Raw genomic sequence first — 15,694 nt, forward strand, 5'->3', positions numbered from 1 at the left:
TTGAAACCACTTCTGGGGAAGTTTTGGTTTTTAGGAGTGTTAGAGAAATAGGGATGCAGTTATCCACAATAACTGCCCTTACAGGTTTACAGTTTCTTAAATTCACCTGCCAAGGAAAGGCAGTCACCCACATTTTAACAGATAAGCAGATTCTAGAGTTCTTTCTTAAAGATTCAGAGTCAGATATACTTTGTAAATTTCCCTGGCGATGCATGTCATCATGAAAGGTGAGAAATAATGTTATAAGTTATATTTCTATGACAAACATCACATCACATAGACATGAAAATTTTAGAAATATACAGAGGAGACAGAGGCAGTAGGTTTAAATAAGGAGAGGAGCTTGCTCATGAAGGTCAGATGGACACTTTCTGTAAAAATAGCTAGAAACAGCAAAGTGGGTAAGAGCAGGAGGCAGTCAATTTTATTTTGCTTCCAAAAAAAAATCTCAAAAAGAAGTAACAATTTTTAAACATTTAAATCAAGAATATTTTAAGAAAACTGTTTGAAAATGAAAGAAGGAAATTATTTCCCTCAGTTTAATAAAATATTATAATCACTGTCAAACATTAGAAACTCTATTTCTTAAGGAAAACATTATTGAAATCCTTAAGTGACAATGAAGATGGTTGACAACGACTCTGTATGGATTGGTCTCCCAAGATAACTGTCATTATAACAATAAATAAACATTGAGTTTCCCTAGTTTTATATTCAGTGAATTAAAATCAATGGCACTTTGTAGAAAAATATCTATCTTTTCCCCAGAGCTGAATGGTTTGTGACTGAATATTTGTAAATTATTTAGGTAGTTAATATTGTAGAAGCAAAAAGTAATATAATAGATAAATCTATTTAGAAAGTCTGCTAAATGTTGGATTCTAGTATATCCTGACATTCTGTAATATGATGTGAGACTATTTCCATCTACAAAATGGAGGTTAAATACCCCTAGATCATATAGCATAATTTATCTTTATATTGATAAGTTCATCCAATAGAATGTTTAAATGTCTTCTTATGAGATGAAGAGATTTGAAGAATAGTTTTTCTCTGCTACAGTTACTACTGAGCAAAGATCAAAAGAAATGACTTCAAGGTGTAAAATGAGGACCATATGCTCTGGCTAGCAGAGGTCTATAATCCAGCCAGTTGTCAAACTGTCAGGTAGATTTTCACAGAGTCTGTGTTATCTCTCTCCTTGTGAAGTTTGGGACAGAGATGAATATTGACAGAATAAATTATGGTAAATTTCATCTAAAGATACATCAATAAATTTTCTTATAGTAACTGCTAAATGTTGTATGAAACTAATAAACCATCATTCTTATGTAATGACATTGAAAACATGATTTTGATTTCCCTTCTTTCATTAAAAAAATTTTACAAATCTTGATCATGTATTCTCACTATACTCAATTCAAAGTGGATTAAAGACTGGACCATAATACCTGAACTGTAAAATATAGATTAAAGCAACACCATTATATTTGTCTTGGAAATAACTTTTGAATATGACCGACAAAGCAAAATCAACAAGTGAAACGAAAATAAGTATAATTACAATAAACTAAATAATTTTGCACAACAAGGAAATCATTCAAGAATACTAAAATAGAAGCTACAAAGTAGGGAAATCTCTACATACCATAATATAATAATATGTTAATATCAACAGTGTATAAGAAGCTCATGTTCTAACAACAAACATCCAACAAATGACTTAATAAAGCATAGACAAAGGACTTATACATATATCTTATACAAAGGTACCAGGAAAAGTTGTAATTGATGTGTAAACAATTTACCTACCATTGTGACATGCAAATAAAAACCATTATAAAAATCACCTCACATCTGGTAAGGTGGATATAATTTAAAATATAATGGGTTTTAAGAGTTATGGAGAGTGTGAATAAAATGTCACGTTGTTGGTGATTATCTAAATTCATATAACATGGAATTTCCTCAAAAAATTAAAAGTCAAGTTAAAATATTATCTAGTACTTCCAATTCTGGGTGGATAGCCAGATGAATAAATTAATTATCTTGCAAAAGTTTCTTTCCTATTGTAGCAGCCATGAGGTAAAATAATACAAATGCGAGCAATAAATAATGAGGAAAACATGATGTCTCATGCATGTTCTTATATTATTACTATGTATCAATAAATTTACTATTTATGAGAATGGGGATGAATCTTGAGGACATTATTTTAAGTGAAATAATCCACAGGTGAATAAAATCTATGGTATAAAATCACATGTTGAATCTAAAACTGGTTCAACACAGAGACAGAGAGAAGGAAGAGTTTACCCTGAATCAGGGAAGATTGTAATAAAAAGAAACACGCTTGCAATATAAGACAAAAGCTATGAGACAATGTGCATTATGATGATTGTGGAAAATAGTTTATAAGCATTAGGATGGTGGCCTAGGAAGAGCTTAACGTGTCTCATTGTAAAGTTAACTAATTCATCTGAAAGTTAAACATCTAAACTGATGAAGTGTTACTTAGTTTGATCATGCTAATCATTTTACGATACATATCTACAAAACTACATTAAAAACTTGAATATATTCAAAAAAAAGTTGAGCGTACATACGTGCATATATTCCCCCTTGGCACTATTTCCTTCAAGGCTGTAATTAGTGCTTGCATTTTAAATTTTAATAGTTTCTTCATTGTAGATTCAAGAATACTCTTTACTTCTTAAAATATTGCATCAATTATTTAATTAAAATTATATCAAACCTCAAAATTGAGCCTCACGTGTTTGCACAAACACACACACACACACACACACACACACACACACACCTAATCATACAATATCATTGTGCTTGATCTTTTGGTTTGCTTTGTGTTTTTGTTGTTGTTGTTTTGTTTGCTTGTTTTCAAAGAGTCTAGTGTTACTCAGTCTGATTTGCTCTCATTATGTGTCTGAAAATGACCTTGGTTTCCTCCACCTCTCAAAGGCTGGATTTACAGGTGTGCATCATCAGACTGTGCTCCACTACTGGAAGATATCTTTAAGCAAACAGCTTACCATCCCCCACCGCTTTTTCCTTAAACAATGGAGAGTAAAATAAGCCATGTGTTCAGTTTTCATATTTCCCAGACTTAAGCTTGAAGATATGGACACTTCCAGCTAAGAATCATACTAATATTTTCATCATTGTTCTAAAGTCACATGTTAATTCCTCCCCAAGTTAAGGAAAGACAAGCAAACAGTATCACTCCAGTTCTGAGAACTACAGTTTCTAAGAACACATTGGGGGCGGGAGCAGGGGTGAGAACATGCGTCATGAGGGAGTGCAGCATGCATATCCAATGTGTCACCTTGCTGCAGCACTGGTGATGATCTTCAGGCTGCCTGGATTCCGGATGAGCTTGTCAAGAATGCTGACGATCTGCTCAAACTTAGGTCTGTTATTCCTGTCTTTCTGCCAGCAGTCCAGCATCAGCTGATACAAGGCAGCTGGGCAGTCCATGGGAGGTGGGAGGCGGTAGCCCTCATCCACTGCTTTAATTACCTATGTGAGAAGCAGAGTTTCCGGAGACAGAAAGCAAGAGACTCATTGGACTTTTTCATTTTCAGTGGTTAAAAATACTTTAAAGTTCAACAAGACAGTTTTTAAAAATTGCCCAATAGCTGGCAGTATTCATAACAAATTATTCATGCATGAAAATACTATCTAAAGGAAAACTAAAAGATAGATAGTAGTGGGCGTAAGACCTTTTGCAAGTCAATATTTTAAAAAAAAGATTCATGGTATAGAAACTTTGTTGCTACTAAATAGTGATTATTTGATTAGGTAGATTATTATATAAATCTTGTATTTATTCATGCAAAATAAATCAGGATGCATATTCCAGCCGTACCACAGTTCAGAACTTTGCGAACCAGAGAAGCTCTCTGTGGGCAGTGCCTTACTGTTTTAAAATGCATGAAGCAGTAATTTTAATAACATAAATCATAAACATCTGGAGAGTTCTTAACATTCAAAGTCATTTCTTCTCAATGGCCGAGCTTCCGAATCATCCACCTGGGGGTAGGGGGTGGGTAAATCCTGAAGTTTTATTCCTAACAAGTTCCTGGGCCATGCTAAAGTTTCTGATCAAGGTACTATGCTTTTATATGCTCTGATATAACATCAATTGTAAGAAAATACATGAAAAAAGTGTAATTTTCCTGTATTTATTGTGTTTAAAAATATGCAGCACATTTGAGGAAGTGCAATATTATCTATATATCAAATATAGTAGAGGAATATCACAAACAGTGACTTGAAGTTGGCCAGATTCATCTCAGTTTGCGTTCTTATATGTTTGGGTTCATATTCAACATTTCCAGTAAGCATAAAGAAATATGCTAATCCCATGGGTTAATGGTATCTTTTCCCAAAGTGGTAGCAACAACCCTCCTATTATAGGTATGACAGAATGCTGAAGATTGTTTCTACCATCCTCACTTAATTCTTCTGATTAAATTCATGTGCAAGCTACAGCATTATTAGAAATAACATGGTAGAGATTATTAGTTTTGTCTTTTTTGGAACACTAAATTTGAGTGAGGAAAATAATGGGGCAGTTGTAAAAGTTTAATCGAGAAATGATGGTGGTATATCTTAACAATGTTAGGTAGAAGAACATTTTCAGCTAAAATACTGTTAATATTCTGTGATGTGCCTATATGCATACATGAACACGCATACACACACACACAATTTTATTACATTATTATTAGAAATATTCCTTTTTGTTCCATTCTTAAATCCTTCCTTGAGGGAAATAAGTGAAACTATTAAAACAACCCAAATAATACCCTTGCAAGATGCAAGAATAGGTTTTTTTTTTCATTTAAATATTCAGCTTCGATGTCACCAAGTAGGCACCACCTGGCTTTATTATACTCCACTTCTATGCATGGCTTGACGTTTTAATCTCAACTCATAATTCAAAAACTACAAGCACACACTTACATCCTGATTGGACATCTCCCAATATGGTCTTTCTCCGTAAGACATTACTTCCCAAAGAACAATCCCATAACTCCACACATCGCTGGCTGATGTGAACTTGCGGTAGGCAATTGCTTCTGGCGATGTCCACCGTATTGGTATCTTCCCTCCCTTAGGATATAAAAATCACATGTACAATGAATAAGTAATATAACATATGATGTACATAATATACTCTAAAATCAGACATACTGTTTCAGGATATCTGTAGGAGAATATAGGATTCTGCTAAAAATATCTTAATGTTCTATTTTTTCCATATTTAATTTACATATTTTTCTTTGACAATTTTATGCATATATAAAGCAAACTGTGCTCCAGGACACCCCCTTTCCCAACCATCTTAGCCTTCCTCCTCCACATAATACCTTTCCAAACATCTGTATCCCTTTTCTTTTGAGATCTACTGAGTTTAGCAAAGATGATATTCATGACCATGGGTTTAGAACTGTGCACGTAAGCCTGGAGGTCAACTTATTTTGCACATAACTAAACTACTCTTCTCCCAGAAGCCATCAACAGACAATATTTCAGCAGAGAAGTGGTAGGTTCAGTTGGCATTTTCCAAGCCCTGACAGAAAAACATATTTAGCACAAAATTTACCCCTAAATATATTAGAAGATCACTGAAATCATAAAAGAAATTGTAAGTTGACTAATATCTACAGCTCAAGTTACACTCTTATAATTGACAGGAAATCACAAATCAACCTTTACTAATTTACCAAGAAAATATTAGTTCAGAAAAATATGGAGGATTGTTAATAATTCAACTTTCTATCACTGGCAGGTTTATATTTTGCATCCACAATAGATAATTTGTCTGACCTTTAATATAGTGGTCCATAAGCATCCGGTCCTTTTCTCTCATTCAACTAACTTCCTTTAGATAACTGGCTAACTCACCTGTAATGTTCTGTAAGTTCATTAGATAAGGAAATAATGAAAAACTCACTATTGGCTATAAAGCACCACTGAAATTTATCAATTTTTCCCATCATTGCTAACTAAACCAGAGTAAAAAAAAAAAGTTTTTAAATTTTCTGCTTTCCATTCGGGGCCGTATCACCTCACTCTGGCCTTAAATGAACACAGAAGAAAGTGAAGCTGAACACATTTAATTAAAAACACAAACTTCAGAAGAGGATTAAAACTAATAAAATTACTGTGGAATTCAGAGGGAAAGATGTGTATATCATTACAAATTGTTCAATTCTAGCCTTGTAGTTTCAAAATCTTTTTGTTCACCGCTGGTACAATATAAAGTAGAACTAATATAATGAACTAGTAAAATGTCCATTGACATAAATAAAATAAAATATAGTGTTCCCAAACTATCATTGAAATCACAAGCCCATGAAAGCTGAATATGTAATAAAAGCAAAGGTTATGAGCATAGCACATGTCGGTCTGTGCCGACCACACAGAATAGTTGCTTATATTTAGATTCATTGTCTTGGCAAGAGATCAGGCATTCTAGAAAAGCTTGCTTATCTTAGTTGAATCCCCTTTCTCCTATGTTCATTCTGCTTTAAATTCACACAGTTGCCTTTTTCTCGGGAGACTTTCTCCCCAACCACTGCTTTCTGTGACTAGAACCTCCTTCCAGAGTTTTAAAGTTTATAGCATATTATTATTGTCTACACTTAACCAAGCAGAACTTCTTGCTTTGGTCTATCTGCAGCCCAGCACCTATTGGTCAACCATTTGTCTTCTTCATTCCTCTTGCTTACTCCCTCACTCCTTGATAACCATCATTCCATATTAGTTTCTATGAGATGAGCTTTATAAGAGTATACACAAACCTCTTAGCATAACATTCTCTTGGCACATAAATGTAGATAAATAGGTAGGATCTTATTATTTCCAGAGAAGAATATTCCATTGTACACCCATGCTGCCTTTTTTTTTTTTTTCCTGCATTCTATGATGTATCTATACTTGGTGAGACTTGAGAACATGGCTTGGCTGTCTTCTCACTCTTGTTCCTTACACATGTTGGATAGCCTTAGAGCCTCGTTCTCTAAAAGACTGTTCCTGACATTTCAGATCAGATTATTCCAGTGTCAGGGACTCTGCATTCTGAGATGCCTTCAATCCCTTTGGTAGAAATGATATTAGTGATCCCCAGTTATGAAACACCAAAGTAGCTCCAGACTCTAGCAAATGTCCACTGGGGAACAGCATAATCCCTTTGTGAGAGCTACTGCTTCAGATGATACATGTTGATTCTTGATGAGCTAAAGAACGATGTGGCAGACCTTGAAGACCCCCATGGAAGGCCTCACGTCCCTGGAGAGCAGAAAGGGGATGGGCTGGGGGTTGGGGCAGCTCAGGAGGACAGGAGGGTGTGGGAACTGGGATTGACATGTAAAACAAGCTCATTTCAAATTTAAATTAAAAATGTAATTTAAAAAGTAGAAAAGAAAAGGAGGCAGATGAATTCCTGGACCAGCACTTTTGCTTTTATGTGAACTGGTTGCCTCACACTCTCTGCCTCACATTGTCACTCTTTCTGTAGACATGTCTGCTTTTGTCCTGGGATTTGACTTCAATGAGAAAATCAAAAGTCCAATCGACAAGAGCTATTTCAGTCCCTAGATTTTGATAATGTATCCATATCCTTTCTGGAATTTTCCTTAGTTTCAACCATTCTCTCATAATTTTCCTCTGTCCTGGCCTTCTCCCATTCATACTTTCTTAAGGAGAGATCATTTTCTGTTTCAGTGAATTTTAAATTAGCCTAATAGTTTAAGCATCATTTTCCTTCTCAGGTGGAGCTTGTTGGTGGCTTAGCTTTAGTAGAGTCACTGGCTCTTGAGAGCAGAGTGTCCTCATCTGAACGACAAGGGCATAGAAAAGTCCTGAAGAAATGTGGCTAAAAGAAGGCATGCCTCCAGAGTTTTAACATTGTCATAATTTACAATACAGTCTCTCTTTTGGTTGAGTAATTGCAGGGTTGAATTGAATGTGTGAAAGACAGACTCACTATAATTCTTACAAATAATTAATTCCAAAATATATACATAATTCTGCTCCTGATGATGAACACAAAGTTTGTTCCTTCTTTATCATATACCTCAACAGTTCATCTCAGATGTTTTAAGGTTTCTATTTTGTTTTGAAATTGACTTTGAGTTTAAATTATTAAATATGTTAAACTATTTTTTTTACTAACTGCCAAACATAGGCTTCAATGAAGTATGCCAATAGGTGGACACACTTTGCTGTCATTATTATTTGGCCCATGTGACAGCAAAGCAGCTTTATTGCAACTTTATTGATGTACTTTTGGAACTCATTTCATAATTTACATCTTCTTGGTAAAATACCACCCAGTTTTCAGAATATTTTAAAAGTACAATTAGTTATACAAATAATTTATGATGGTGCAAACTGTACAATTAATTATACAAATAATTTATGATGGTGCATTGTCCCATATTTTAAGAGGTTTCTAAACTAGGAAGGCATTTATTTGAATGTCTTCTATGTCTACATTTAAATCCTCAGATATTTATGCATCTGAAGAGAGCCCCAGTTGACTGAAGCAATCCAAGCATATGGACTATATCTAAAACCTCAACTTCATAGGAACCTACAGATCAGACTCAGCAAAAATCTGAAGTTAGTGCTTGTTTTCTATATTTGAAGTATCAAAGCTAATCCTTTCTGAGCAGCATCTGTCAATGTGAAGCTCTAAGAGCTGGCGGTGCAGGGGAATATTCGGTTATTTGTCCCACTTGAATACTTCATTTTAGTAGAGATAACAGTGTTGTTTGCTGGGACCTGTGCTGATCCTCCTGTTTAATTTTGCAAAGATGCTTAACATTTCTAATGTTACTTTGCCATATATAGATGGAGGGCCATGGGAAGCATAAAACTTAACAACTATACATGGTTTAACCTTCTCTAACAACCTAACAGCTTGACTAGTTTATAAACCTTAGCTTTTTCAGCTTTCAAATTGCTGCGTTAAATGTAAGGTGCAGACATTTACAATGAGAATAGTTTTGAGCTCTTTAAGAGGGATTACCTTCATTCTAAACTCTGTATCTGCTTGAGCATGCATCTTACCTTATGTCCATACAACAAATAGATGAATTAAAGGGAGTGAATAAAGAGTATTATTTTCTATTTATTATGTGTGTGTTTTATTTTATGTACTTTATATTTTTGAGACAGGTTTCTTTGAGAAATAGCCTTGGCTTTCCTTGAGTTAGTTCTGTAGACCGGGCTGGCTTTGAACTCACAGAGAACTGCTTGCCTCTACCTCCAGAGGACTGGGATTAAAGGTTTGCTCCACCACACACAGGGAATAAAAAGTTTTAAATACACGTGGCAGGGGTTCAATGAAACAATGCTTAGCTGCTATCTTCCAATACATTATTAGTCACAGAAATTTAAAACCCTTTTCAAGGCTTGAAAATAAAATTGTGAACTGTTCTTACAAAATTCATAAAGTCAGAATTTTAGGAATTCATAATTTAAATTTGATGGTTTTCATAAGACTAGGATTGTCACCCTTGTTAATGTTGCATGCAACCCTTCATTACATTTCCTCACGTGGTGGTGACCCCCCAAACATAAAATTATTTCATTGTTACTGCATAACTGTAATTTTCTACTATTATGAATCATAATTTAAAGGCAATATATGCAGGACATCTGATATGTGACTACTTAAAAGGGTTATTCTACAACAAAGGGGTTGTGACCCACAGATTGAGAAATACTCTGTAAGACACTTGACTAAATTGTAATTATTATTTTTCTCCCTCAGGAGAACAATTGATGTCAGTTCATTTGCTGCATGTGGGTGGCCTCTGGTTTGACTTCTGAAGATAGCTACAATGGCTCAAATACCTAAGTGCTAAAGTGTACTTTTCAATATCTACTAATTTTTTAACCTCTATTAGTTTGTGAAAAAAAAATTCCTGTTGAATTAAGAGCCATTTCAAGGATTCTTATTTCATACCTTTTGCCTGTCAGTTTTGCCAGATTGTACTTCAAATGACGAAGTACTTAGGAGGGCTAATGTGATTCAACCCAGAGTGATTGAGTATCAGACCTGTAGACAAATATTAGCCTCTCAGGTTGAAAGCAGAGCTACAGAGATAAATCATTTTGCTGAAGGTCTTAGCATCTATCTGTTATCATGTACTCAACTCCACTCACTGTAGTAGACAACAAGGCACAATCCAAGGGGAACCACATCCCAGGGGAAACATTTATTCTAATCCTAAGTAGCTCCAACCCTAAGGCCACTGAGAGAACAGTTTCAGCAGATGTTGGTTGCCATGAGAGATCAGAGACAGATGATTCTAAAGAAGCAGAAGCCCACCCCCGAACTCGAGATTTTTCAACATTGTGTAAAATGATTAAGAAGTTACTAATAGACAGGAAAGTACTCACATTCAAATAATACTAAGAATGAAAAAGCCAAACCACAAATAAGCAATGTTTATGACCCTTCTAGGTGTTCACAAAACAATATAAAAGTTAGCTATAGTGATGGGAAATGTGTAGCTATAAGGCAAAACAAAACATCAAGAATACAATAAAATGTGATCTATTGTGTCTCCAGTTCCTTCCAAAATTAAGTTAAATTTCACATACCAGATTCTGCATTTTGTTTATTTAAGAACAATTTTAAAATTTAAATATATTTTTATTATATTCTTCTCCTCCAGCAATACTTCTAGATCTTTTTCTCTTCCCTACACACTTATCTTTAAGTTCTTTTACACACACAAACACACAAAAACCACAAAGTCCAAATTCAACACAACAAAAAATTCCTCTGAACCCAATAAAACAGCATCTAAAACAAAACTAACAAACAAAAAACAAAAAACTAAAACCCAAAACAAACAAAAAAGCACTAAAGTGTAACCAAATAAAAGCACATAAATGAATCTGTAGAGTCCAATATATGTGGGTCAATTGCTTCTGAACTTGAGTCCTGTCCTGGAGTGGTTGGTATACCCAGTGTCACTCTATAAGAAAAAGCTGACGTTTCTTCTCCTAGCAGGTATAAGTAAGTCTGGCTGCTAAACTAGGAAGCTAATCTTCAAAATATACAAATATCTTGATAAACTAGACATCAAGAAAATTAATAACCCAATTTAAAATGGGGACAGGGCTGCATGTAGGAAAAAAAATCAAATACAGCCATACTTATTACCCAACACAAAACTGAATTCCAAATGGATCAAAGATATCAAAATAAAACCTGATACTCTGAACCTGCCAGAAGAGAAATTTGGAAATAACCTATACTCGTTGGTACAGGAAAGACTTCCCAATCAGAACACTGTGAGCATAGGTACTAACATCAACATTTAATGAATGACACATCATGAAATTGAAAAGCTTCTGCATGGCAAAGGACACTGCCATTCAGACACATCAGTAGCCTACAGAAAGGAACGAGAGTTTTATCAACTACACATCCAACAGAGGGTTAATAACCAAAATACACAATGAACTGAAAACACTAGATACCAAGAAAGCAAATAACCTAATTAAAAATGGAGTGCAGTTCTAAACAGAATTCTCAAAATAAGAAAAGTTACATAGCTGAGAAACATTTAAAGAAATATTCACCACCCTTAGCTATCAGGGAAATATAAATCAAAACTACTGTGTGACTTCATCATACACCTATAAGAATGTCCAATTCCAACATAACAAGTGACATTTCATGCTTGTGAATATGTGGATTATCCATTGCCGATGGGAGTGCAAATCTCCTCCGTAAGATGAGAACTGATCTTGCCTAAGATTCCTTTATACCACTCTCAGCATACACCTAAAGGATACTTCATCAAACCAAATGGACACTTGCTCAACCTTTTCAAAACTGCCAGAAACTGAAAACCACCTGGATATCCCTCAACAGAAAAATAGATAAAGATCATGTGTACATTTACAAAAATTAGTATTACTCAGATGTTTAAAAATGACATGAAATTTGCAGGCAAATGATGGAACTAGAAAAAAAAATCAACCTGAGGAAGTAACCCAGACCCAGAAAGACAAATATGGTACATATTTGCTTATTTGTGGGTATTAGCAGTAAAATAAAAGATAGCCAAGCTACAGTACATAGAAACACAGAGTGTGTGTACAGGGTAAGAGATTAGAGGGAACAGATTTCATTAGGAAAAGGAAATTATGTAGAGAGATAAAAAGTGAATTTTAGGAATGATAAGGCTACAGAGTTCCCTCAGCTGAAAAGGGGACAAAAAGAAAGAGAAAACAATGAGCTATTCTATTCATGTAAATGTTCTTCCTTCCCTTCCCTTCATTTTAATTTCCCTTATCTGAGTTAGGGTGACTGCAAACTCATAAGATCAGATCTTGACTGTGCTCACATCAAGATTCTTAGGCTCCAGAACTGTGTCTGCAACACAATAGCCACAAATTTACTGAATAAATCTGTAAATCAGTAAATCATACATTTCATAGAAAAATAAACTCTTCAGGGTCCATGGGTAATATATAAACACATTTTTATAAAGCTCTTTTATCTAGTGTTCCACTTCAAAATTAGAGCCTTGATTTTCCATCACATCAATACAGACAGATTTGTTTTTCCCAGGTAAAAATGATCATGATATCTATGTGTCTAAAATAAATTTTGAGAACGTTCAAGGTGACTTATAAATTTATTACAACATTGATAATGAATATTGGCAAATCATTTAGAATTTGTATGAGGAAGTAGCTTCATTTTGTGGTTACATACAAGACTTGTCATACCTAAAGTGGGAAATAATTCATCACTGCTTTTATTCATTTAGTTTGAAAGTTTATTGCTAGCATACGTAGAACATTGATTGGATATTTTATTCTTACATTTTCCAATCATGTGTAAATAAAGTATGGTGTATATTATTATCTATATGTTTCTTTCAGGTCACGTTTTATGTTAAATGTTTTTGGTTGAGAATCCTTCAAGAACAAAACTTTTAGGCTTTCATCTTTCAAAATGTTGCTACTGTGAACAAGACAGGGCCAGTTAAGTTCTTTAGCATTAGCCATTATTTTCACTCATTTAAAATGTGACATTATATACTACAAAGATATCCACAATCAATAAAGTCAGAGCCACAGATTTAAAAGCTACAGAATATATATAAAATTTTCTTAATGACCAAAGATAGGATGCTCTCAAACATGCTTGAAATTCAATCGACTATGCTCAGTTTGAGCTGTCAGTATGGAGGAAAAAGAAAATGATATAACACTGGAAGATAGACCCAAGGAAAAGCTAAATGGCTTTCTCAAATTTCTTGAAACAGCCCATACAATAATTACATGCCCAAGATGATTCAGACTGTAAAAAAGAATAGGTTGCCGATTGCTCTTGTGTTTGGATGTCAGAGTACAATTCTATGATTAGCTTCTTGCCTTCTGACATGGTTCATTTAAAATACTAGTTATATGGTAAAACAGGCCAAAACAAAGAAGACAGGGCATGTCACAATTGTACATAAAATGTAAAATGTGGAAAAAATTCTTTGTTGTTTGTTGTTCAACAACAGAATTTTTTTCTGAGATTTATATTTGTGGGGCTGCCTCCTCTAATCCCACTGACCAAATGAAATCCAGGAGCTTTCAGTATGATTTGTGAAGGTAGATTGCAGCTGGAGTTATGCTTCACAAACAGCTCTTTAAAACATATCATGTTGCATAAAGCTACACCATAATTTAGACTTATATCATTGAATGACTACTGAAATATTTATTTAGTTTTGAAGGTACTTTTCCTGATAAAGCACCTGTAGCAATTTTCTGCAGAGTGTCCTTCAGGCATCTGTAGGGATGTCAAGAGCCATTTAGGGAGTCTATGAGCTTTAAACTATTTTCATAATAACACAAAAACTCTATAGCCTTTTCACTTGCAACATCCCAAGAGTTTGGAGTGGGATTTTATGAAGAGACCAGAATGCATAACATTAATGAAAAATGTGCAGTGTCAACATTTGAAATTTTTGCATAATTCAGGAGTGAAAGATGAAGAGGAATAACTGGATATGAGTACTGAAAACAGTTGATTTCTGCATAAAATACTCATAAAAGTAGAATCACACACACACACACACACACACAAACTGTTTATTTGACTCCTTCTTTTCATAACACTTGAGAACACGAGGGAGATCATTATGTACCTAAGACCACAGAAAAGAGCAGTAATGGGGAAATTGGCAATATGTTTAGAGGCCAAGCATATTCTCAACTCCATAAATACTCTAGTTGAAGATTTTTACATTTTATTTATTTATTATCAAAACGCTGTTTGTGTGAATCCAGGTTTTTAGTTAAGGTCCTCATGAAAGCACAGCAAGTGCTCTTGCCTACTGATGTCTGCCCAGTCTTTAAGGGTTTTTAAATTACAAAATTCATTGACAAAATTCCTGTACTACTCTTTTCTTCTGCCTGAATCTCACAGGGATTTGGAGGGAAAAAATAGGAAGGAGCAGACACCGTCTGTGAACAACACTGAATCAAATATGGTTTGTGATTTCTTTGTTTGGTTTCTCTGTATCTAAAGGCGACAGAATCCAGAAAGGCATTGGAAAAGAGTCAGTGCATTTGAAATACTGAATGCTAATTCCTGAACTGTAAAAAAACGCAGACAGACAATACAGACTACAGTGTTACTTAAATAAGTGTGATGTTGTGTTTAAAGTGGTTCATTGTATTTATACAAAATAAAAGCCTCTTGAAATTTTTAAATTTTTTTTGGAAAAGGCAACAATCACTGAATATTAAACCAAAAATGATACAGAATTCAATATTGATAAAACTGGGTTTTTAAAGACATTAAATGAGTAAACTTTATTATGTATATAATATATTTTATGTGGTATTAGTTTTTTTATTTATGATAGTAAGCTTTTATCTCATTCAAGTATATTTCCTCAACTGTTTTGCTTAAATGTTTATCAATTCTACCTGACACACTCTGCGTTAAGTTTCAGAAGAAGGAGCACTCTAATATTTTTTGTTTAAACAGTGATCTTCCAGTCAGTATACATTCTCTACACAACTGCTTAGAATAGCAACTCATCTGTTGTGGTGTGTTTATATGAAAAAATAGCAGCCCAATGGCTTTATAATCATACTCATCTTAAGAGTAAATCATAAAATTACTGTACTAAACAAAGCTTGTTATTGGAGATTAAGTCAATGAATTCCAAATTACTGTAGACATGCAGATGCTTCTCAGAAGGAAGCTGGGAACCCCATGGGTATTTGAGAGAGTGCCAAAGAAACACAGGGATGAAATGAAGTGCTTTAAGCAACTATGTGTGGGAAGGGAAAGGATCCACTTGGCTGGTATGGTTGGCGAGAATCTTCTGACGCTAGAATTTCAACACAAGGCCTCTTGCATTTTTATTCAAAAATGATACATGAGAATATTGACATAGCAACTCCTTCCTTCTTTATTAAAGCCAAATAAATGATCCTCAAGTGTCTTTACTCCAAACAAAGTCACAACCAGTATAGTGAAACTCTGATCAGAAACATGGTTTAACCTCCAAAAAGCAGATGATCATATTTGTAAGAACCTGTCAGCTTCCCACTAGATTAGTCATTCCTTTGTGTATTAGGGGATTAAGAATAGAATTGGGATCACATTTAATAATTTTGT

The 15,694-nt window shown here is 34.4% G+C and overlaps 1 protein-coding gene across 2 annotated transcripts in view; it reads right to left on the minus strand.

Moving 5' to 3' along the window:
• Positions 1-15,694, minus strand: part of Epha3 (EPH receptor A3) — a 288,656-nt gene that overhangs the window by 14,403 nt on the left and 258,559 nt on the right. For both annotated transcript variants that reach the window (XM_051191727.1, XM_051191726.1), the window contains exons 14-15: positions 4,987-5,136; positions 3,344-3,537 (exon numbers count right to left, since the gene is read on the minus strand). In XM_051191727.1, the coding sequence (XP_051047684.1) occupies positions 3,344-3,537; positions 4,987-5,136 (344 nt within the window). The remainder of the gene's footprint in view (positions 1-3,343; positions 3,538-4,986; positions 5,137-15,694) is intronic.

This window comes from Phodopus roborovskii, unplaced genomic scaffold, assembly GCF_943737965.1.
Source record: "Phodopus roborovskii unplaced genomic scaffold, PHOROB, whole genome shotgun sequence".
Taxonomy (NCBI): Eukaryota; Metazoa; Chordata; class Mammalia; order Rodentia; family Cricetidae; genus Phodopus; species Phodopus roborovskii.